The sequence below is a fragment of the Harpegnathos saltator genome, unplaced genomic scaffold (assembly GCF_003227715.2).
Source record: "Harpegnathos saltator strain DR-91 unplaced genomic scaffold, Hsal_v8.6 scaffold26, whole genome shotgun sequence".
NCBI lineage: Eukaryota > Metazoa > Arthropoda > Insecta > Hymenoptera > Formicidae > Harpegnathos > Harpegnathos saltator.
The window spans coordinates 11,059-35,530 of NW_020230050.1; the positions used below are offsets into that span (position 1 = coordinate 11,059).

Below are 24,472 nucleotides of genomic sequence, written 5' to 3' on the forward strand. Positions count from 1 at the left end.
ATATTTGATCTTTGTCCAACGTGACTTTTACTGGAGAAAGCTTAAACGAAGATAACTTGTCACGACAATAGACAAAGTTGGAGAATAACGCCAGTTTACGTAATTTGACAAAGACTATTTTGATTGCAACTTTAAAAATTTACAAAATACCTTTAGTTTAATCTCGATTAAATTTTACAGAGGCCGGTAAATTATAATTCAAATCAAAATTTTATGGTGATCGATCTTTTGTGGCTTAATACTTGGCTAAATTTTATGATTAATAAAGATATTATATTTTTAAGTTTAAGTAGCAAAGCTTTTTTTTCCTGTTGTAAACATATAATTTATATAATAATAATTACAAATTTATGTACAGATTTTTAAATCTTGTCCTAACAATAAATAACGGATTTAAATTTTACGCCGAATGTATTGAATTAAATGAAATGAATTAAAATCGTGATATGACTCAATAATGAAACCGATCAAAGGAGTTTTATTTTCCAAGTAATCCTACTCAACGGCGAGTCAGGCGTCGTTTACTCTGCTATGAAAAATGAGCGATTCAACGAGCTGTAATCTCGCTTTGGTAAAAATAATGATAGCGAGATGATTCGAAGAGCATTTCAAAGCTTAAAGTCTCTACTTTCCAGATGCATTAAACTCATAATGTTGTTATCGTTTGTTATTAAGCTATACTCAATTGAGTAAGAAATGGCAATTTATCAGATTTCAATTTCATCTTTTAGTTATTTTTACATCGAAAATTTAATTTTATCAAAAATGAAAAAGATTCATCTTAAAAAGGAAACTTTAAGCTTTCTATTTGTTTTTATTTTTATCGAAAATAAAATAAAAATAAAAATCAAATCAAATCAAAAATAAAATAAAAATAAAAATTTATTTTTATAAAAAATAGGAAAGATTCATCTTAAAAAGGAAACTTTAAGCTTCCTATTTGTTTCCTAATGAACTGCGGATATTAATTTGCCCATCTTTTATGAGCGTGAAAGCCGAAAGACGGTTATTTTATTGCAATAATAAGGAACTTGACGAAAAAAGATCTGATTGTAATCCACGTATGTGCAAATTAAAATTAAAAGTTTGCACTTTTGAGCGATACGAATGCCATATGTGCGTGCCGTTTTACACGGTTGAAAATATTCAGGAACTTTAAGCTATAAAATGCCTTCCTGATCGTTTCGTTGTTACTTTTGAGAAAGTTGCAATTTATTCAATTTCAGGATAACACATTTCGGCGGCATAGCTCCGATCAGCAGACAATATTTTTTTTAACATTTTTCAAATATTTATTTTATAATTTTGCTTCACATTTCTTCCATTCGTTGCATAAAAATATTTATTTAACGCTTATTTCATGCATATTTTATATTAATGTTTTACTTAAAATAATGATTAAGAAGAAATATTTATTTAACGTTTATTTAATATTTACTTTACATTAATAACTCGTTTAAAATTACTTTTAACATTTTAAAAATGTTTCTCAAATGTTTTGTTAATATTTTAAAAAATACTTTTTTCTGATTGAAGCGGAGCGTACGTTTCATTTCCACGTGTCACACTTCGGGCATATCACTTTTGCCAGAGAGATAACTTTCGGAAAATCAATTCGCTATTCAAACACGCGCTGGTCAAACACCGCGGATTATCAATCTTATCTGCCGAGCAGGAACGTACACATAAATCACCGCCGACTAATAAGCCCTTCCCCGTCGACTCGGTCATCTCCAAGAAAACGCGAGGCAGCAGGAAAACCCACGTCCGTCTATTTTTCAACATACACGCTCCAAAAGTGCATATTAATTACGTAACATTCTTGTAACGCGCGTTACATAACGGAGCGGCCGACAAGATTGCCGAAAAGCCGAAAAGTTGCGTGTTTCCACAAGCGGAATTATTTTTCATATATTCCTCTCTCTCTCTCTCTCTCTCTCTCTCTCTCTCTCTCTCTCTCTCCGCCCCCCCTCTCTGTCTCGACGCCAGCAAAATTGTTATTCATCCCTGAGCGACGACAGCAGCGGGAGAAAGCGGCAGAGAAAGGGAGACAGAGACGGAGCGAACCGGCCTGATATATGACGTAGCGACCAGACCAGGCAGGCTGCGGAGCCCGGACTAGGCCGGCCCGTCCGTCTCGCTCGTTAAATCAGTGCGTTACGCGTCAGCGTCAGCGTGTAAGCGTCTAATAACGAAACGAGCACTGCCGCGAGCGACAGCGGTTCGTGCTGTCGTCGTCGTCGTCGTCGTCGTCGTCCGTGATCCCTGCTCCGCCGCCGTCCCCGTCGTCGTCGCCTGTGCGTCGGCTACGTTCGCACGTCCGGTCGGCCGCCTAATCGGAGCGCAGTGCAGCGCAGCGCAGGTGCAGCGAGGAGAGGGTGCGTCGAGTTAGTTGAACAATCAGCCAGCCAGCCAGCCAGCCGGTGGTCCACCAACCAACGATGGTCGTGAAAATCTACATATCGGGTATCAGCGGCAACAAGGAAGTGAGTGAGACGCGGCCTGTGTGATAAGCCGATCTCGCGATGCTTTATAACGAGAGAGAGAGAGAGAGAGAGAGAGAGAGAGGGAGAGAGAGAGAGAGAGAGAGAGAGAGAGAGAGAGTATGCTACACATCGGCTGAACTCTGACACCGCGTCTGCATCGGGCGGCAGTCGTCGTCGTCGTCGACGACGACGACGACGACGTCGACACTGTATCGGGTTACAACTAGAGAAAACTATTTGTATCGGGCACGCTCTCGCGCGCTTCCGGAGCACCCAACGATCGGGCCTGTCATTCGGGAGCGAGCGATCGGGCGGCCAACGCGAGGCGCAGCCCTCGTTGGGCTTGTCTAGCCGGAACTGCTCTCCTCGCGACGGTGTCACGCCGATTTATCAAGCCGCCCCGTCACGGTCTGTTTGCTTGGACAGATCCGGAGCAACGACTCTTGAGTCAACAAATTTGTCATACGCGTCTGAGCGCCATGCACTGTCAGCGGGATGAGCTTTCTCTCTTGATGATGTTTCAAATCTATCATAGATACTTGTTGAAGACACTGATACTGGCGTATCATCAATTTGATGGTTGCTATCATTCGTATATGATATTTCTTTCGGTCATTTGACAGTTTGACAAAGATCTTTCTTATAGAAAGTTGTAGATAGCTGCTTGTAGTCAGCTGGATGAGTCCATTGTATACACATATACTTTTTCTCCCCCCCCCCCCAGAGACAAAGATAAGTAGCTCTGACTCGAATAGAAATTTAGCCATTGTACAAAGGGGAAGATCTAGTGTGTGCTGTGAACCGGTGATCAGTGTTAAAATTTGTATTTGAATCATTGCTCCCTGTGTTTGCAGCCTGCTTCTCACTCCTAATCGCTTGTAAATATGTCACAGGTGAAGAAGAGGCAACAGCGCGTGCTGATGATTCTAGACAGCAAGAATGTAGAGTACGAGATCATTGATATAACGGAACCGGGCAAGGAGCTGGAGAAAGAGTTCATGCAAACCAACAGCAACGCGAGGACCAACAAGTACCCATTGCCACCACAGATATTCAACGAGGATGATTATTGCGGAGTAACTGTCTCTTCCTTTGTCCTGTTTGAATTTTACTCTCTTTCTCTGTTGCGTTCTGTTGAGAACCTGAGAAAACGTTATACGGGTGTATAGCGAGCGGTAGTTAAGCAATTGAAAAGATACTACGTTGCCAATCTTGCAGGACTACGAAGACTTCGATCTGGCGAACGAGATAGACGAGTTGGAGAAGTTTCTGAAGGTGACGACGGCGGTCAGCACCGCGGAGATCACTCTCGATTCAAAATCCCCGAATGACGGAATCCAAGAGAATGGGAACACTTCCAGTCGGGAGGTAACACATCATCTCCTCGTTCAGCCGTTCAGCGCCAAAAGAGTTCGGCGTTGAAAGAGCCCCGTCGACTCACTCTCGCAGCACGCGCACGCACAGTTCCTTTGTGAGAAAGTATTCGGAAGCGCCAGAGCACAGAAATAGCAATTACTATAGTCACGTTTATTGTATGACATGTGCAACGTGTGACAAAGCGCATTTTTACATGTACTATTTATAAACCTTTTGAAAGCGCAGTTGGGCCGAACGGTGAGCCTAATGATGAACGAATTAACAGCTGCTTTTGCCATTCCGTAGTAACGAAAGACCCTCCGCTTGCGCTGCTCGCGTAAAGTAATCTTCGTTTTCTTCGCGCGTACATACGCTTGTATATATATACGCGCGATGCAGCCCGATGATGACCTTGTTACTAAATTTACATTACAGTACCTACATATCTAACATTTGCAATTTGTCTCTTTCAGCCTTCCACGGACAAGGAAGCGGGTGTAGTACCCTCCGACAGGTAACTGATGCTACAGTAAACAAACACACAGGAATGCGTTAAAAAAACTCGTATTTATGTGTGTTTGTGTACACGATAGATTTCGTAAGAAAAATGTTGATCTGCCAAACGCGACGGTATAACGATATAACGATCTGCTCTAGTTTACCAGAAAGGACAACCTTAGAAAACGAGAATAAAGCATTAGACGAGTCTAAGCCAACCGAAGTAGATAGCGCCGCGAAAACCATCACCAGCGACGAGGGTGAACACGCCGAGGACAGCGGCGATAAAAACGAAGAGAAGTCCGACGACCAAGAGAAAGAGGAATAGACAAATGAAAGAGAGAGAGAGAGAGAGATACACCCATGCGAAGCTGGGGATATTCCACACAATGACATCCTTCCTTTTCCACTCACAAGCGTATTTTGCAAAGCTACGTTTATTACATTACTAAGGCTGAGTGAAGGTACTGCCAAGATAATATTCTGTATTGCGGAAAGTCTATTGAGTGAACAGTTTAAGGTGACGCATACATAGAACATACTTTTATAGAATATACTTTGTATTTTAGATGAAACGCGTCTCTTCGCCAATGTTTCTCGACAGGTCTGATTAAGTGATATGAAAGCGATACTTGTCCCTTCATATCGCTATCTTCATACGCATCCTCTCACGTTTGTTTATTATTTTGCACTGTTCCGCACCGCACACCTTCATATCTCATACATTATTGCACCTTCGCGATGACAAGATTCAAGTATACATGTATACATATTTTTCTTTTGTAACGCGATCTTTTGGTTATTGTTGCCGCGTGCAAAGCGTACAAGTAAAAAAAAAATATATATATAGAATATATATATAGCGACACACGCATACATATAATATCATTTGAGAGATTTGAGACGTACGAGAGCAAATACACACACATATATATATATATATATATATGTGTGTGTGTGTGTGTGTGTGTGTGTGTATTATAATTGGATCTTTTATATTTAAATGATTGTTACACACATGAGAAAATTTTTGATATTTATATTATACTTTAAATCAAACGTACGCAGTATTAAAGATAGTTTTTTTTTTATTTATCACAGAACTTATTCGAACATGTTTCTTTTTTTTATTGCGTTAAGATAATCAAACAGTCTTTCCAAGTATACTATAAGAGAAACTGATTTCTCGAGGTTATTAGAATAAACGCATTAGACTAAGTTAGAAAAAAAAGAAAAGAACAAAAGGAGAGATTGCTAGATTTTTATACATCAGTTTCGAATATTCTCTTTGTCCATTGTTGTCGATGACTTCCAATCTGCTATTTTCGCTTACGACAAAATTGTATAGTCGTGCATGTGATTCATACTGGCATGACATAATTTCGCTGATATGTATGTATATGATTCATGCTTACTCAACATCCAATTCCATCGAATCAGAGTCTTCGATTTCGAACGATTGTTGATTTCTAATTTATATATCTATAATGTTTATACAAATTATATTATAATATAAAATTCTAAAGAGAAATTTTTCTTACAGCTGCTACTATTGACACGGAACAACAAATCTCTATTGATATACGAGATATACGAGAAATTCTTGTGCGTGCACAAGTCTCTGAATGTGCAAATTTTGTTTCTTCTAACAATTTGTTTCGAGGGAACGGTTCCGGATAATAGCGGCAGTTGTATCGATCGAAAGGCCTATATGAATTATATTATATTATTTCGTTATCACTACTCGCGATGTTCTTCCTTCTTTCTACTATATTCGGTAACATTGTTATCTTGTAAGAATTTTTCGTCGCTTATCTATCATATAATGATACACCACTGTCATGAGAAAAGAAATCAAGCTTTACGCAGCATTTGCTACAACAAATTGCTTTGTTATACGATAAATAAATAAAATAAAAAATTATTTTTGCTATTATGATTCTACTCTTCAACATGATTCATTCAAGTCCACGATAGGTAACGTGCGCGCGTGTATTGACATATAATGTGTGGGTATCACATATTCGCCGCTGAAACGAAGGAAGAAGAATGACAAAACTTTATTCGTAGTAACAAAACGTCTTTCCTCTTATTACAAAAACGAAGGCGGTAACAATAAGAAGATTGAATATTAATGTTAAAATAAATTTTAACATATTGTATTAGAGATGTATAATCATTACACATAACCATATTTACACAAAGATAGTATTCCTTATATATGTATATGTATATACATATATACATATATATATATATATATATATCACGGCGATCACATTGTTACATGCATACAAGGATTTACCAATAAATATAATGATACAGATTTGTAAGATTCCATTTACGTATCCTCAGAGTATTTCTGTTTAACAAATCACAACATAAAATATAATACATCACCTGTGTGTGAGATATGTAAACTTGTAAATAGAGTATATGTTTACGAGACTTTCTTAACTCTATTATTTTTTAATTGCTAATAACGAGTAGTATAGATAGGATATTTAAAAATACGTTCATTAGAGCCTGACGGCAAACCTGAAACAGCAAAAATACTATACTTCTCAAATATATTTCCAGATATATACAAAATATATATTTCTCCCCTTATAACATAATATCTGAAAATAATATCTGAAAATATTACTCATGCTCTCAGATTAGAAATAATGTATGATCTGATTGACCTACGAATTATTGCGACATACATTTACTTCCTAAGCTGATGAAATTTGCAATTTCATCGAATTTATTGAGATCTGACGATAAAAATGGAACAGTAGCTAGTTCCTCAATCATCTTTCTCTGTATATTCAACTTTGTATATTTTGGTGTCTTCAATACGATGTATAATGAACGAGCCTGAAATCAATTATTATCAATATGGCTTTTGCAACATATTTCATTGAAAAAAAAAGTATTAGAAACGAAAACTTTAACAATACCTGCCAAAATTTGTTAATTATGTATCCCAGTAAGCAAAATGTTAGCTAGTATGCCAGCAGACTCGATCAGAATATTGTCAAATCCGACGTCCACTGCGTCCGTGTTAAGCTCGTGTTCTCTCCGTAGAACCTGCCAACATAACCGGATAGCAAATTGACTGATTGATTGGAAACCGAGCAAAGTCTATTGTACACTCCAATTACATGCATTTGCACGAAACGCCAGATTCTGCGTGGTTTCTGCCACCAATCTACCGGCATACTTTGTTAACAGATCCTATTATGTTTCTGCTGGAAAACTGCCAACAAGATTTGTAGCAGACACTTTGCAAAATCTGTCTCCCGAGAAATTTGGCTGTCGGCGTACAATCATTAATAAAGTGTAAGAAGAACGCTCTAATCGTGTATTTATATTTTTCCTACTAGTCGAGAATTATATCGATGTTATACAAGGTGAGCTACCTGACAGATAAAACTTAAGAGATATCTCGGTTTCTCTCTTCCTTTTTTTTTTATATTAGAGGAAAATGCGTAGAGAACAAATTGTGTGATTAAAAGGGATAAATATTTTGCGGTCATTTATCACACTTCAAATAACATGATTTATCTTTTGTACATTTTCCTCTGATAAAAAAAAAAAAAAAAGAAGAGACAATAAAGATATCTCTCTTAGAATCTAACGTTAAGTGACTCACATTGTGTATTGTTGTATTCCAAACATATCTGCAATAATCTTTACACCACTAGTAATGATATTATAAAACACATTTTGCAATTATCATTAGAGAAGATGAAAGAGAAAGGAAGAAAATGTTGTTGAATAAGTTTAACGAATAGCAAGAATCATTAACGCATTAAATTAACGCATAATCTTTATCTGACATCATTATAACAAGAACGAAAATATATACACAAAACTATACTAGATGGTACATGTTAGAACAAGTTCTAAGTACATATCGATACACTAAAAAAATAAATAAAGATAAAAATAAAACGTAGTCCAGTTTCGAGATTGCATTTATTTGTATCATATTTACTGTATTAAGTAACTAATGATCACTGTGCACATATATATGTATTTATCAATATTACACATTGATACAATATCTTTATTAAATAAATTTGCTGCTGAGATGCGAAAGATATGAAACAAACACTGGTGTAAATCAACTTATAATTTAAATAATAGCATGTATATAAACATTTCATTCAACAAGAATTTACATCACATAAATTATTGGTCTTACTGCGATATTACTGTAACTATTGAATGCAGCTTTTTCATAGGCACGTTATAAGGCAAATAGTTCAATAAGAATGCCTCAATAAGAAGAAGGCAATCTAGATGTTTCAAGAACTGATTTCACGTATTTGCAATTGGATGCACTTTGTTTAATTATTAACATAAAAGTACTAAAATTCTATGTCGGTAAACTGGACGAATAAATGGAAAAGTTATTTACTTGTTGGAAAATCACATAAAATATCATATATGGATTCTCATATTTCTATGTAAAACTTGCTACATGTAAAAGCTGCATAAACGTAGTTCCGCTGATAAAGATATCAAAGATATATAAAGTTCTATATGATACTTCTTTCAGCTTTCAGTTATTGAGCTTTAACCATTATAATTTATACTAGTTTGACTTCATAGACTGCACGTATCTGTTGTACATAAAATAGTTTCCAATGTATACAATCCCAATTGTACGTATACCGTTCTTTGTTCTTAACTGACATTAATAAGTAGTTAGAAATATCCCTTTCGCCATCAGAATATTGGTATGACAAACGTATGACCAGCAAATAAATAAATTAGGCGGTGCGTCATACTGTTAAATTTTCTCTGTATCAAATTAAATAAAATGCGTTATATCTTGTACAATACAAAGTTATTGTAACACATTTGTATCATTCCAAGTAAAAATGTGCAGAGAAAAAAATATGTATATATAATTATAAATATATCGATATGTATACTAGTGTATATTCCATTAAAAATTATATGTTAAATGCAACAACAGAGAATGAAGTGAGAAATCTTAAGATTTCTTTTTGAGAATTGAATTGTTTCGAGAATTGAATCTTGAAAAAATATCGATATAAGCATCTTGGACTCTTTCATCGCATTGCATATATGTTGAATGTTCCTTAGAGATTTGTAAAGTCATACATAAATATAATTGTTAAATCATTATAAATATTATATGTCGAGACTTTGTATAATACATTCTAACAAACTACATTTTCGTATTATGCTTATATAGACACAGTAATTTCTCATATATCAATTATGTCTGTAAAATATATATACTACAAAAAATATGGTAGATATTATCGTTAACTGTACGCACCTGTAAAATGCCCAATTATTATGCATGTATTGTTAGGAATTCGGCAATATTATACTTAGTTACGTGACTCGAGATTCATCAATGCGTATCATCAATTTCGTTATACGGAGCTTATATACGTTGGATATATTATGCATATTAACTTAACAAAATGATAAGTCAGATCTGAATATCAGAAGATAAAGAAGAAAGTGATACTATAGGTACTTTACAAAAATTATACAGAGAGCGTTCCAGTTCTCGCAACTTTATCTTTTAACCGAGAGGTTCTCTAAACAATTTAGAGTTAATTTTTCTCGAACGAAAATTTTCAGGCATCAATAATTTCTGAGATATAAATGATGAGATAAAAAAAGTGAGATTTTCTGCAAACGAAACTTTAAAACTAAACGAAACAAATAGATAACAAAATTATTAATCCTCAATTTCACATGGACTGTGATAGAAATTTTACTTCGTAGTTTTAGTTACAAAAACAAAAAGTTGACAATTGAAAAGTCACCATGGATAATGATCTCTGTAGACATTTTTTATGCGAGAAAATTAACTCTAAAATGTTCGGTAAACTTGTCGGTAAAATTGAAGTCATGCAAAGTCGACACCCTGTATAATATTCGTTAAACACATGCTGTAACTCTATGTAACTGGTTTGGTCTTTTCTCACTATATATTTATATACAAATATAATACACATGCATATATACTGTGCATATGGAAAACTTGACATTACGTATGCACCATAATATTTAAAAGTACTTAGGAATTTAATGTCAGTTAAGATGCCTTTCCCTCTCCTACCCTTTCCAATAATAGCATTTTCAACAGTAAAATTTTACGAAATAATAAGGAAATAATTTCAGAAACAACGATAGATTGTAATGTCAAGCTTTTAAATAATCTATCAAATTATTCATTTTTTCATTGGGACGGTGATTCCTATATTTACGAAATGTATGTATGTGTGTGTGTGTGTGTATATGTGTGTATGTATGTATATATACGTATGTACTCAATATCAGAATTAATAGCTATTACCGCATATGATATTTAGCTTATCTTAATATATTTTATGCAAATACTTGATGTATCACACAGAATTCATTAATATATCTATAGTATCTATTGTAAACACAAGAAAATGATTAGCAAAATTTATTGAAAAATTGTTGTCTACCAATGATGCCACTGTGTAAAAATATCAATGATATTGTTGATTTCAATGAAATATCAATGATTTGATTAATTCTAAGTACAAGTAAAACAAATATATATCTTACAGTCTTATTATACATAGAGAAAATGAAGAGAATGTTTACAGCTAGTAAACTTCACAACAAGTGTCTAATTTGGACTTTTTCATAATAAAATTCACAGTGTATAAATCAAATCTGTCTGTATGACAATATTTATAAATTCATTATATTAAACTACTGTTATTTTTTATATGTTTGTATGCAACCTCAGATATATATAAAAAAAGAAAAGAAAATATATAGTATGTTAAAATATAATTAAGTACTTGAAGAATTAAATATGGACAATATTAAAACGCACACACAGAATGTCTCTTTGAAAATATCTCTATCACACAAGTTAAGTTTCTATGAAATACTTGTTTTAATAAATATAATAAATAATTAATAAATTTAATAAATATAATAAACATTGGAAATTTACTTACGTATAATTATCATTTTATGTAGCATATAATCATTCTCTTTAGTAATTTTCTCTTCGTTTATTATGTATTGCGTCTGTCTTAATATATTATGCAGTAATGAAATATGACTAATAATAATAATAATAATAATAATAATAATAATATATAGATATATATATATGATTAATCCGTACCAAAGTATTTTTGTCCAAAATGATTTGGTGCGACAGTATGAATCTCCGACGTTAAGATCTTCATCTGTAAAGAAAGAGAGAAGGTAAAATGTATCTGTGACGAATACACATTGTTAATAACATGCCTAATGTAATATTTAATATACATATATAAATATATGGCAAAACAATTACCTTAGGGAAGGCAGTGACTAGAGACTTGGCTGCAATTGGTGTACAGAACAAATTCGACAGGATAATATTTTCTTCAAGCACATTGTGTTCTTTTAACACAGCTATTGCCTTGATAACAGTGTTTCCAGTACCTATGTATGCATACGATAAATATATTTTGTATATAATCATTTCATCTTCAATATACAAACAAAATGTATTATTGTAACATAGACACTCATCAATACTTACTCATTATTGGATACATCAACAAGACTTTCCTTTCAGATATATCATCAGGGAACTTGGCATAAACTACTCTAGCTTCGTGTGTATCTGCATTACTTTCAACTAAAATCTTACCAATTCTAATACTACGACAGCAATCTCTAAGACCCTACAAAAATATTGCTCCATGTGGATTACACAAGTATTTACACAAATATATATTTTACATGATTTCAGTATACTCAGTCTTGGCATATGGCCTTATACCTGTTCCATTGCTTCGCCGCTCCTTACTATGGACACGCCACAATTTCCTTTCTGATACTTTAAACCTTTATACTGAGCACCAGTTGGAGTTGTTACTACGCATTTTGAAAACGGCAGTTGATTCAAACTCTCTTCAATAACTAGCCTGATCTAAAATATTTGAAAAGAGAAGTCTATATATCGCAGCCTTTGTTCTTACATATTACAGACAGTTAATAATCGCCACATGTGCATGTGACAATTATCTGGACTCTTTCCAGTGTCTCTTTCCATGTCAATCTAGATATCTTTGTTCACAAACAAGCAACTTTACTACAATATATTTATATATATATATATATATATCAAAGTTGAACATGTCTTACCAGGCGATCAGCATAGAACTTGAAATCACTCCTTGTAGTATTCCTATAAAATATGGATACATTGAGTCTATTGATAAATAATATACGCCATTCTTCTCAATATCTATCAATCTTTGGTACTTCATTCCACACACTCGTATATATACATACACCAACACACAAGCAAGTATAAATTAAAGAGTGTCTGAAACTGTATCTTGCCGACAAACAAGCATGTGGAATTAAAAGCTAAAACTTTGAGACACATTTATTTCCGCCTGCGAATGTGAATACTAACATGAAAATGTTCTACTCACTGGAACACGCATGCTACTTACTTGTCCCTTAAAATGGTTTGCAACTCTTTCACTTGGTTGTTGCAAGGTAGAATCTTGAGATTTGCTCCGTATTCGTCGACGATGTCCTGGTTGTCCTGGTTCAACATATTCTTCGTCGCGTTGTCCGTGCTCCCCATGATGGATGCGTGTATTTAGTAATTGGAAAAACACCGGGAACCGACTCAGGTTACTTTGTCATCGTCTGCAATTGCTCGCACGCGGCTGCAAGCGTCGACAACACGTCACGTGACATCTAGTATCTCAACCGCGCTGAACTTTCGAACGATCGTTCAAGCAGCTTCAATGTAACAATAACAAAGTATCAAGCAACGATCGGTCTCTCCTCGGTGACGCTCGTACATCTTGTGCATCGAAACCATCCCCGGTGTTTCCGTGCGCTTCGAATCGCCAGGTTTCTCAACAAATAAACGAATCATCGTAGAACGGCGAACCCGAGCGCGCGAGTGCAGCGCCATCGATATATATCGAACACCTCAGAGCCGCGAGTTCAGTTCTCCATTGCGGGACGGACGCGGCGAGAGTCGCGGTATTCGAAATTCACCTCGTGCGACCCCGGCGATTTCGACTCGTCCGCAGACTCTATCGTCGTCCGGGAGCACCGAAGGCAAATTTCGCGCTTTCTCGCGGCTTTCGCGGAGAAATGTCGCCGGGCGACCGCCGGAAGCGAGAATGTCGCGACAAAATGCCGAACGCCGATCGGCCATGACGACCCGGGAGGTTGAGCGATCCCGGCGATTCCCACTTGCCAAAAGTGCCTCACGTGCGAATTATCGTCATCGGGGGTGTCGAAGGTGAGTTTCAAAGAGCTCGTCATGAATGAAATATCGCGAAATTTCCGCCGAGTACGTCTCTCAACACTCCAATAACCTTCACCGCCGCGAAGTGAAATCGGCCGGAGTTGCCGTGCAGATTCCTCGATACTTCGATACTTCGAGTTTCTCAATCGTTGCGATGTTCAGTCGCTAAGGGAAGGTCGCCCGAAGAACCGTCTCGTGCCCGCCGAGATTTTGAGCTGGTCGACTGTACACTGATAGAAAAATATAGTTGAATTAACTATAATCTCACTATATATTTATATTTTATAGTTCATTTTGGCGTCAACCATATTTTTTTATAGTTCGTGGAACCTGCGAAATATAGTAGAATAAACACAAATATATACCCAGACAGCACACGGATGTCCACTGGACGTCCGTTATATGTCCATTTTTTTAACAAAAGACGTCCATAGGACGTACGTTTGTCACAACTTTGGACATGGGACGTCCTACAGGTCCGATGTCCAATAAGGACATTCTCGTTACGTCCAATCGAACATACGGACATAAACTGGACGTGAAACGTACATCCACTGGATGTCCGGTGCTGTCTGGGTAGTCAATGATTGTCTGAAATAATTGTTTAGTTACTTTTGCCACATATATGGTAATTTCTCATTCACAAATATAGTGAGATTTAATATTCATATAGTTACGTCTGTCATCAAATATTCGGGTAATATTGACTATATAAAAGAGTTACTTTTACCTACCATTTTATATTTGTATCCATACAATAATTTTAGTTTAACTTACTATAATTCTTAGTAAAAATATAATATGCTTGGTTATATTATGCCTATATCGTAATTATTACCGATACTATAAATATGATATTTCGGACTATAATTTAGTTACTATATCATTATAGTTCCAAATATCATATACTTTTCTCTCAGTGTAGTCTTTCGTTGGCCTTTGAGGTCGTTGGATGTGGTTTCCGTCACTGCGAAATTACGCTTAATCTTTAGAGGACCGGCATTTTTCTTTCAAAATTTGCAATTTTTTTCGCGGGAAATTTATATATATATATATATATGTAACCATTATATCGCGTAGAGTTTTCGAGTTTGTTAGTGGCTCCTATAGGAGTTACTCCGGTCCGGAACGGAACGGCCAAAATAAAAAATTCTCAAAATTTGGATCTTGGCATTTTCAGGGTTTTTTCATATCGCTGATCATCATTTTGATATCAGATTATCGAAATTTTATAAAGAAAGACGATTATTTACCTAAAATAAGTCTGTATTACTATAAATAATCTCATATGGTAATAAAACTTTCCTTTAACATAACCCAGAGCTAACGACGTGGGCGTAGAAAGTTATGTAGCTCCTTTGGTTTTTTTATACTTTTTGTTATTTAAAAATTTTTCTAATTTTTTATTCTTTTATATTTTTTTAAATTTTGGTTTTAAAAAGTAATGAAAATTATTTTATTTCAAAAACTATTTTTCTGTATTTTTCATACTTATTTGTTACTTTTAGAGTGATTGTTATCACGCACTGTGCGCAATCGAAACTCTAATAGTGTTGTGTGCTGATTTTATATAATTCTGAGAGAAAGTGGGTCTATTATAAATAAAAACGTACTGAGATTGCAAATTACTATGCAGTTAAAATGTATACTTATTAATAAATGTTTATTTACAAGTAAGGTAAAAATCACACGAACACATACGCAAATATATTTATAGAGCACATCAACATCGACATAAATGCATAAATAACTATAATATAACCTTTAAGAAAACACTGAATGCCGATTTATCCTATAGGAGCCACCCCGATCCTCTAAAGGTTAATTTTTGTCTATTGTGACCATAGACATATAATAAGTAGACCGTGCATTTGGCCGAAAAGTCGTCAATATTAGAGAGAGAGAGAGAGAGAGAGAGAGAGAGAGAGAGGGGGGGGAGGGAGGGAGGGAGGGAGAGAGAGAGAGAGGGAGGGAGGGAGGGAGGGAGAGAGAGAGAGAGAGGGAGGGAGGGAGGGAGAGAGGGGGAGAGAGAGAGAGAGAGATAACATTATATTGCATGTACAGAATTCGAGGATGAAGAAACGGATCCATACAGCACAAAAGTTGCAGCAACATTGCTGCAATATTGCAATGTTGCCGCAAATTTTGTGTAGGGAGGGAGATGAGATGAGACGCTTGGTAGGACGATACACCAAAGAAACGTGTCGTGTTTTGTAAAAAGTTTTTTTCTCTTTTATTTCGTAATGATAAAACTACTTTCGTGTTGTATGTATAAAACTACTTTCTAACTTTTCTGTGTTTTGTGAATAGCTATCCTCCTCTACGTCGGGAACGAAATATTCTCAGCAGTAACGTGCGTCGGGCGTCTCTCGTCTTTTTCTCGTCGCGGTTCAACCAGACGACTGGTGTTCCACGCGGTTTGATGATGCCGAACATGCGAATGATCGGAGCCGTCCCTCGTCGAGCGTGTGACGACGCGGCGTTTCGATGCGCGCGGATCGTCACACGCCACGAGCAAGAGAGCTCACAGCTTCCTTACAATATTCTTACAATACATCGGGTCGTGCAATTTCCGCGAGATCGCCGAGTCAGTTGACGGCTAGAAAATTCCGACGGTATCTCACTTTCGTTTCCCCTAATAGAATTTCTCGCTCTGCGTTCGATAGTATAATATATCGATAAGAAATACTATACGTCTTGAGTATCCGCAATATTATCTCTAGGATACAATCTGCGTTTAATATTACACTGCTGTTTGGCCCTTTTACGTCCGGTGTTACCCCCCTCCGCCGTTTATACTTACAATCTTCTTTCTTACAACGTGTACATTTTTGCGTATGTGTGTATATATATATATATATATATTTATATATATATGTATATATATATATATATTTATTTATATAATTGTCATTGCAGTCTGTCGTATTTAAGCTCTTCGTATATCGTATATAATCCGATTCGTTTTCGCACAGCTTCCTCCGAATATTGTCATGATTGGCAAAAAGATTTCTCTCGTCTCTTCGAATCTTCGTAATTGTTATACAACAAACGCGACGCGTATGTCGTTACTCGCGACGACGACGTCGCGCCGCACCGGAAACGGAAGACTGTATCCATCGTAGCGGTTCTTTCTTGACGACGGTAGTCGGGAAAAAGAAAAAAAAGAACGATAGAGAGAATTGAATCGTCGCGATTAGGACAGAAGAGAGAGAGAGAGAGAGAGAGTGTCTGTGTCTAGCTTCTCTCGCACACAATAAAGTTAAGCTATGCTCTTTTATCGCGTGTCTAAACGCACACAAATGAGAACAATTGTATCACTGAGCTACAGCAGAAGGAAGTGTCTCGTTAAAAAGTATATAGAAATAGCTCTCGTCAAACATAAACATAGAACAGTCACTTCTTTTTTAACAGGCAAATATTTATCTTCTCTCGTATAACTCTACCTTCGTACTAAGCTTCGCTTAAGCCGACTTTTATATGCTTTACAAGATATATATCATCATTCATCGCGCGCTCTCGCATTCTACTCCGCTCCTCCTCTCTCCTCTCCTTTCAGCTCCGCTCTCTCTTTCTCGTATTCCTCACGCATTCCGCACACACGCACTCGTCACAACAAAATATGATTCTTTCTCTTTATATTATATTACAGCGCGTTTTATTTTCGTTGTATCTCTACAAGTAAATATAATCAAACTAAACTGTCTGCATTGAAACATTTTAATACCAATTCAACATTCCGAGTCGTCCAGAATACTGGCTAAGACTTTGCTTTCGTTACATTATCGCTATTTATTGTGCATGATGAGAGATGTACAGGCGACTATTATCGGCGACTTCGATATTTTACAAATGTACCTAATGAATGTTTTGCAAAGGAAGTCGTACTCTTTAGGTAATCACGCGAATGATATGTGTGTGCGTGTGTTTGTGTGTGTGTGTGTGTGTATGTATATGTGTACGCATATACATTGAGGGGATGATAAGTTATTTTCTAATAAAATAGGTAAAAATTGTGGGAAGACGGTGTTCTTACAAGTTATCTTTAGTTATATTAAGTATTGCAAGTTAACAAGTATTTTTATGTGCCTCAGGATGTCCCTTACATATTCTCCGCGGGTCGTTGTCAACAAACAAAAAGAGACTAAGCGACTGTAGTAGAAAGAACGATGTGCTAATATATGACAGTCTCATTAAAGTACCAACGACAGAGATCAACGTTCGTTTCCGCACACAAGCTTATATAGCTGCATCTTTCGAATTGCGTTCACAGTGCATTTCTTTCAAAATAAGCATTCTTATTTTTGTGATTGCAAATATCTCGTGTATATAATCTTCACGCTTGAATAATAAAAATTACTTAAAAGTCAATACGACATCGCACATCAGAATCTAATAATCTAATTCTGTAAACACGAATTTTAAAATTACATTTTCCCAGATAAAGCGTCCGCCAAAGGTCCGTATTGCATCTGGGAAACGTTTGAGAAATAAAATAATAACAATAAAGCAATAATAAAAGAGCGATTTACCAACTGGTAACTTCGATTTCACAACTTTACCGTTATTACGGATAATAAATTTATACTTATCGATATTTCGCATAAAAAAATCTAACAAAATATAAAATTTAATAAGATTGCCGACAATGTATTGAAAGAAACGCAAATTGATATTTCTCCTCGAAATTATATCTTACTCATATATTACATGCAAAATATATATATATATTTTAATATATTTATAAATGTGTAAACAATGTATCTTCCGCAGTCTCTTTTGCGCAGCCAGCTGAACAAATTTTCCAGTTGTCAAATCATAGAAAAGAATTTCCTGCTTTCGCGTCTACTTGTATTCGTTTCGTAATTTTGTTTAGCAAATTTGTCTCTTTGTCTCTTTATGCGTCAGTGCATAGTGCAAGGTACATTTCAAAATAACACATTTCTCTCGATACTCGAGACTGAGGAAGATACATTTGATTTGATTTGCCGTTTAAGAATTTCTAGAGTTTTCTCTAATATAATAAAAGTACATAAAAACGTTTCTACAAATAAAAGTAGAGCTATATAAGCCGATTGCTTTTTGCTCTGAAAGACACGTTGCTCCAAAAGACAAAAAAGATAGCAGTTATACTCAGCTACACTCAGTGTTAACATCACGTAGGAAAATTTTTATGACATTTGCGCCAATCGAAACTCGTCGAATTTTCGTTTCCACCGGCGGGCTGTTAAAACATATAAAGAGAATAAAAGATGTATTTTGTGTGATCGATATAAGCCACATATTACACGGTCGATACCCTAACTAAGCATATGAATTAATTACTCCAAGATTAACTATAAGTAGATAATTGGTCGATTCATGTATTACGTTTTAAGTACACTTTCATAACCGGGATTATAAGGCATGGCTATGCTCTGTTCTTAAGTAAGCGCAGAACGATACAAAATACTGGTTGTTCTATTATAATCGTTAGAGGTCAACTCTGTCTATAGAATCGCGCGGGCCACTGTAAAGCTCGCGCTCGAATAGCTTACATTCGCTTCCTATTATAGAATTTCAGCATTTTGATGCCATTTGATAGCATCTCCGTATTTATACACTTATTACTTATCATCGTAATATATCGTATCGTCAATAGTAAATGCTTTTTTGTGTCTCCGACAATTAACACTTTCAGTCTCATTTGCATTTACACGTACACTGAATTCCTCCTCGTTTCAGCATACCATACCGTATATAGGCCGCTTCGAAATTCGTTTGTTTACGAAAACGAAAAGAAAGAAAAAGAAAACGGGAAGAGAAACAGAAATGCGTACACGCGCACGACCTGTATGGAAGCGCATTCCGATGTGTGTAAAAGGAGCTCCTTTTTTTACTTTATCATTATCAGACTGATACGCCTTAGTTACGTCTGCGTTCCGAAGTGTGCTGACGGTATTGCCGATTCTACATGTCAGCGTCGCTCACGTTCATTTGCCATAGCTAAATACTAGACAATTCTATTGATAACAAGTTATTAACAGTGAAAGATACCACTAATAATAACAGTGTATCACTGTATAGCTAATGCAGCATAGCTATGCGAAATGAACGTTCACAGTTGCGGCAATAACGATACTTTAGAATCGATTGATATCTATCAGTGCCGAGTCAGCACGCTCGACTCCGGAATGCGGCCTACGAAAAATGCAGTTCCCTCACCAAATCACCAATATAGTTTAAGACCTTATGTCCTCCGCCTTTCCTCTTATTTCTTCTTCTCCAGTATGGTTTATGTGCTACTATATCCGATTCCCTAAGCTTATGGATCCTATAAGCGTGGAATCTGAAAAAAAAAAAGGAGAATGTCAATCGATGTCGGTCTGATTCATTCGCGCACACAACTCGGCGTATCTCACGACGGTTATCTCAACATTTTGACGGCCGTTCTCTTTATTCCGTCTTATTATAGTTATCGGCTTATCGAGAAGTATTTGCCGATAACAGTTTATAATTGTGGCATTACACGGGTTGTATAAAAATAGATTTGTATCTCTATTGTGTACGAAGGGAATATTTCTCTCTCTTTAGATACCGCAGACTAGCAGGCTTCTCTCTCGGAGCCTGCCGATGACGAGCGCGACGATTTGTCGGCCTTCAAAGTGTTGAGCTACCACCCCAACCACGTTGGCGCGAGGTAACTCACGCGTCACTCGTCGGCCGTTCGTCGGCCAAACTTACGGCATTGCTCACTTCGTTGAAAATTCAGTGATCTCCCCTCAACAATTCCATCAGAAGGTTAAACGAGCTGCCTTCTCCTTCGGCGCGTTTCTCACTGAGCAATTCTTTACCCACTTGGCATGTTCTCTGTAGATCTGGAATTCTCAATAACAGCTCGCCAAACTTGGCGGGCATCTCCGGGTACCTCGCGATCGTATATTGCTGCAGTGCTTGAAGGGCCTTCTCCTGAGAAGCTCTGACCTTCTCAGGCTCCTTTAACTCGCTCGTGTCGGAGGTCAGCAACACAATCACCTGTCACGATGCCAGAGAAGAATTTTCATATATTAACACGCGTATTCGCCGCAAAGGCGACGTCGCAAAGTACTACGAGACTCACCTTCATCGCCACATATTCGTACTGATCCACTCGAAGCCTTCGCAGATTGTTGGTGAAAGCGAGCATCCTCTCGATACAGGTCGCTAAACCAAGCTGCCTCGCTTGCTCTAGAGTGATCGACTTGCCGAGAGACACCCTTATTTCACCGGGGGTGCCCATGCTGCGGAAGCAGCATGAGAAAAGCAGCAATTCGCACCAGGAATTAATCAATAAGCAGATCTGATCATCAATGGAGATATTCTTGAAGAGCGGCAGGCTCTTGCACCACTTGACTATCTTATAGAGCCTGTGGTCCGCAATGTTACACAGATTGGACACTTGCGAGTCTGAGTGTTGCGTCGAATTGCTGTTGGGATTACTGCCGATCTGCGGATTGCTGTTGTTCGCGGTGTTACCGTTCGTGGAGCGTTGATCACCCGGGCCGGCGGAGGTCGAGACGCCAGTAGGGCAGGGTGTCGTGGAGTCTCCTCTTCTGTTGTTAGCGTCGACGTTAGCGCCGAAGTCGTTCGACGGACATTCCACCGCACCTCCGCTGTTACCGGCGCCTATGCCGGCCGCAGGTCCGCTGACGGTCGACGCTGACCCACTTCCGGCTCCACCCAGCAGCATACTGGAGTCACTAGCGGTGGAGTTCCTCGCGATGTTCCCGACGGACCCTCCGCCGCTTATCCGGTCGTTATCATTGTAATGCCAGAGATGCTCCACGTCCATGATATCTTGCAACAATTGCGGCACCACCTGCATCTTGTGAGAATGATTCGAATGATGTCGAATAGGGTAATGGTGCTCGCTGCCGGCCGGCGCCGGGCTGCAATTACCAGTCGTTGTGAGTTTCTCGCTGGTCATGCCGCCGGCAGGGCTCCCAACGAGGTTCGCCGGTAAAGTGTAGGTGCACTGATACGTGCTCCTTCCACCTCTCGTACGATCCTCCCTGATCGCCTCGAGCTTCATACCCATGTTCAGGCACTTGTCGAAGCGGCAGGCCGGGCACTTCTTCCTCGTGGTCACGGTGACCGGACAACCTGCGCCTCTAAGGCACACATAGTTCTTGCGATTCTGGACGGTGCGCTTGAAGAAACCCTTGCACGATTCGCACGAGAAGATACCGTAATGGAAGCCGCTTATCTTATCACCACAAATCGGACATGGGCTGTTTATCAGCTGCTGCCTGGTGGAAATACCGGACGGCGCCGACGGGATCCTGCAGTCCTCCTGGTCTTCCGCAACAGGATGTCCATCTGGGGATAGCTCGGACCCCGGCAGAGAAGAGGTCGAATAATGGTGGCTCGTGACTGCTGCTGACGCCGGCAAGTGTAACGGACTACCTTGCGCGACTTGATGATGTTGCGAGTGTGAGTGCGGATGACGTGGCTGTTGGACGGGCGAGTGAGTTGGCGGGCTGAGTGAACCGTAGCTGTAGCAGCTACTGGACGCATCGGAGTTATTCCTCGAGAGAGAATGCGACAGCGAGAGCGACAGCGAGGAGGTCGAATTGTTGAAGCTGTGCCGGGAGAGCGACAACGACGACGAGGGTATCGGGCTGCCGGCACCTAAGGCGGAATGTCGCGCCGCATGAGGACTCTGCGTCGGCGAGCTGAAGACGCTGTACGCGGAATGAATAGCCGAATCTGGCGAAGGTACCTGCGGCGAGATTTGGCGGGATGAGCAACAGCGCGCGGACACGTGCAAGGATACGTACATCTATGGCGACGACAATGTTCATGCACGGTCCTGCGTGCACGTAGGCTTATATTTGTCGTACGACAATCTTTTCGAATACGTTGATTGGTTAACAAACAGAATATTTCTAGGATTGCTCTGCGTACGCCAATCAATGTATCCGAAGAGCTCGTCGTACGACACATGTAATATTAGCCGTGGTCGTTTGCTATTGGCTCACCTGTGACCTAGTGTGGCTGTGTTTCGTCAAATGATGTCGTGGATTTAGAACGGGACTGTGATTAGGTGTCGAACTATTGTATCCACCGAGCAGTTTACCAACGAGCAGCGGCAGGTCATTCTGCTGAGTCTGCTCGAGGGTCTCGATGGTACGCTGCTGTTGTTGCTGCTGTTGCTGCTGCTGCTGCTGCTGCTGCTGCTGCTGTTGCTGCTGCAACTGTTGGCTATGCGTCATTGGCAGCCCGACGTCGTGGAACGATCCTATTGTGAAGCCCGTGCTAGATCGGAAATCTGGCTCAGACTTGATCTGAAACTTCTGCTCCATAGGTTCGGGACTCGTGCTGCAAACTTGAACCCCTTCCATAGAGATTTCCTTGTGATCGTCCTGAAATCAATCGCAGTGTCGGTCGGTTAGGTTCAGGAATAACGCTTTACTTGCCGCGCGATATCGTTGTAAAACTAATTTTCCGCTGAAACTTGAACGGTAGAGAAATTCTTTTGATCGAAGTCACCGGAGTTCAGTCTGAACGACCAAGATCTCTGATGGATTCGAACAGAACTCTTTGGTCTTTTCAATCGGGGTTTCTGAACCATTCGTACTTTTCTTTTTTTTCTTTTTACTAGAAAACTGGTTCGTTCAACCGAACATTTTCCCTCCCGCGTATTTTTAGTGATACTTATACATTTTCATTTGCTTGATATTCGATAACGGCGTTATTTTCCTCGTCCTTATCAGGTTTCCACATTTGTCAGGCAATGATTCATCGTTTTCTAAACTTTCGCAAAGTCAAATTTCGATTTAGCATCGTCATTCTAATGGGATTTCAAGTGGGATGCCGACGCTACTGAAAATAAAGCCCCTTCGCTTTGCGAAATGAGAATTCCCCCGAACGCGTCCTTCGCCTCCTTGGAAAGTGGCCCTTGTCCCTTCGCGAAAGCGAAAAGAGAAGCCCTACCTGATCGGTAATTGTATTCGAAGACATTTCCTGGTCCGACAGTTCCCCCTCCCACGACATGGGTCTTTCGGGTTGCTGCTGCGAGTTGTCGTTGCCGTCGCAACATCCGCCACCGTCGCCGTTCGCATCCCCGTCGCCGATCTTGTCGCCGTTTTGGCTGCCGGACACGTCGCGCTTCTTCTTCGAGCGCAGGTTCACGCCCCTGAAGTCGATCTTGCTGATCTCGCCGTCGCTATCCTCCGGGTCGTCGATGTCGGCCGCGTTCGCCGCGAGGATGCCGATCCCGATGCCGATGTTGTGCGGGCCGCTGCTCGCGCAAATCCCGGACGTCGGGACGGCGTTCGCGTTGCCGCATCCCAGCACGGAGGTCGATACCACCGACACCGTCACGCCGTTCTGTCCTCCCAGATATTTACATACTCCCTTATCTAAAATCACCAGTGGACAGTTCAACTGTCTCCGCAGAATTTATTTGTTCGCCTGTAATTTTATTATTCTGCCAGACTGTGCGCGTGTATGTGTACGTATATATATGTGTGTGTGTGTGTGTGTGTGTGTGTGTGTGTGTGTGTGTGTGTGTGTGTGTGTGTGTGTGTGTGTGTGTGTGTGTGGTTTTTGCAACAACAGCTTTATTGCGACAAAATGAAACGTTCGAACAATTTAGTCTCCCGATGTTGGTGTAAAGAAACGCGTGCACAACCCGAGCAAAAAAATTGTCAGGGCCATTCTCATGAAGTATAAGGCTCCGATAAGGCTGAAGGTGGAATGCCCTGAAATAAGGGATGTCTCAATGTTACTACATCAAGTCCTAAGATGGACCTTTTAGGGATACCTTAGATTTTACAAAATAAGGCTTTGATAGAGAAAGCTG

At 38.7% G+C, this 24,472-nt stretch overlaps 3 protein-coding genes across 6 annotated transcripts in view; 1 reads left to right on the forward strand and 2 right to left on the reverse strand.

Moving 5' to 3' along the window:
- Positions 1-2,040: 2,040 nt before the first annotated feature.
- LOC105184479 (SH3 domain-binding glutamic acid-rich protein homolog) lies at positions 2,041-5,295 on the forward strand. Of its 2 annotated transcripts, none has more exons than XM_011143304.3 (5): positions 2,041-2,486; positions 3,380-3,562; positions 3,705-3,854; positions 4,316-4,356; positions 4,500-5,294. In XM_011143304.3, exons 1-5 carry the CDS (start codon positions 2,442-2,444, stop codon positions 4,666-4,668), a joined length of 588 nt encoding a protein of 195 aa, XP_011141606.1. In that variant the 5' UTR covers positions 2,041-2,441; the 3' UTR covers positions 4,669-5,294. The 2 variants fall into 2 exon arrangements, with proteins under 2 accessions (XP_011141606.1, XP_011141608.1); XM_011143306.3 differs by lacking the exon at positions 2,041-2,486 and adding an exon at positions 2,641-2,894 and having other exon boundaries at positions 4,500-5,295.
- Positions 5,296-6,337: 1,042 nt separating this feature from the next.
- Positions 6,338-12,979, reverse strand: kri (uracil phosphoribosyltransferase krishah). Of its 3 annotated transcripts, XR_849870.3 has the most exons (8): positions 12,830-12,979; positions 12,513-12,555; positions 12,148-12,297; positions 11,905-12,049; positions 11,674-11,804; positions 11,500-11,563; positions 7,286-7,415; positions 6,338-7,202 (listed from the first exon to the last, which is right to left on the reverse strand). XR_849870.3 is itself a non-coding variant. In XM_011143307.3 (7 exons), the coding sequence occupies exons 1-7, from the start codon at positions 12,964-12,966 to the stop codon at positions 7,390-7,392; spliced, it is 696 nt and encodes a 231-aa protein (XP_011141609.1). In that variant the 3' UTR covers positions 7,209-7,389. The 3 variants fall into 3 exon arrangements, 2 of the variants coding, with proteins under 2 accessions (XP_011141609.1, XP_019697587.1); XM_011143307.3 differs by lacking the exon at positions 6,338-7,202 and having other exon boundaries at positions 7,209-7,415; positions 12,830-12,966; XM_019842028.2 differs by lacking the exons at positions 6,338-7,202; positions 7,286-7,415 and having other exon boundaries at positions 11,489-11,563; positions 12,830-12,966.
- Positions 12,980-18,271: 5,292 nt separating this feature from the next.
- The window catches only part of Hr39 (nuclear hormone receptor FTZ-F1 beta), a 34,446-nt gene continuing 28,245 nt past the window's right edge, over positions 18,272-24,472 (reverse strand). The window contains exons 3-7 of the mRNA XM_011143308.3: positions 23,602-24,029; positions 22,647-23,030; positions 20,747-22,387; positions 20,371-20,661; positions 18,272-19,975 (exon numbers count right to left, since the gene is read on the reverse strand). Coding sequence (XP_011141610.1) covers positions 20,395-20,661; positions 20,747-22,387; positions 22,647-23,030; positions 23,602-24,029 — 2,720 coding nt within the window. The 3' untranslated portion in view covers positions 18,272-19,975; positions 20,371-20,394. The remainder of the gene's footprint in view (positions 19,976-20,370; positions 20,662-20,746; positions 22,388-22,646; positions 23,031-23,601; positions 24,030-24,472) is intronic.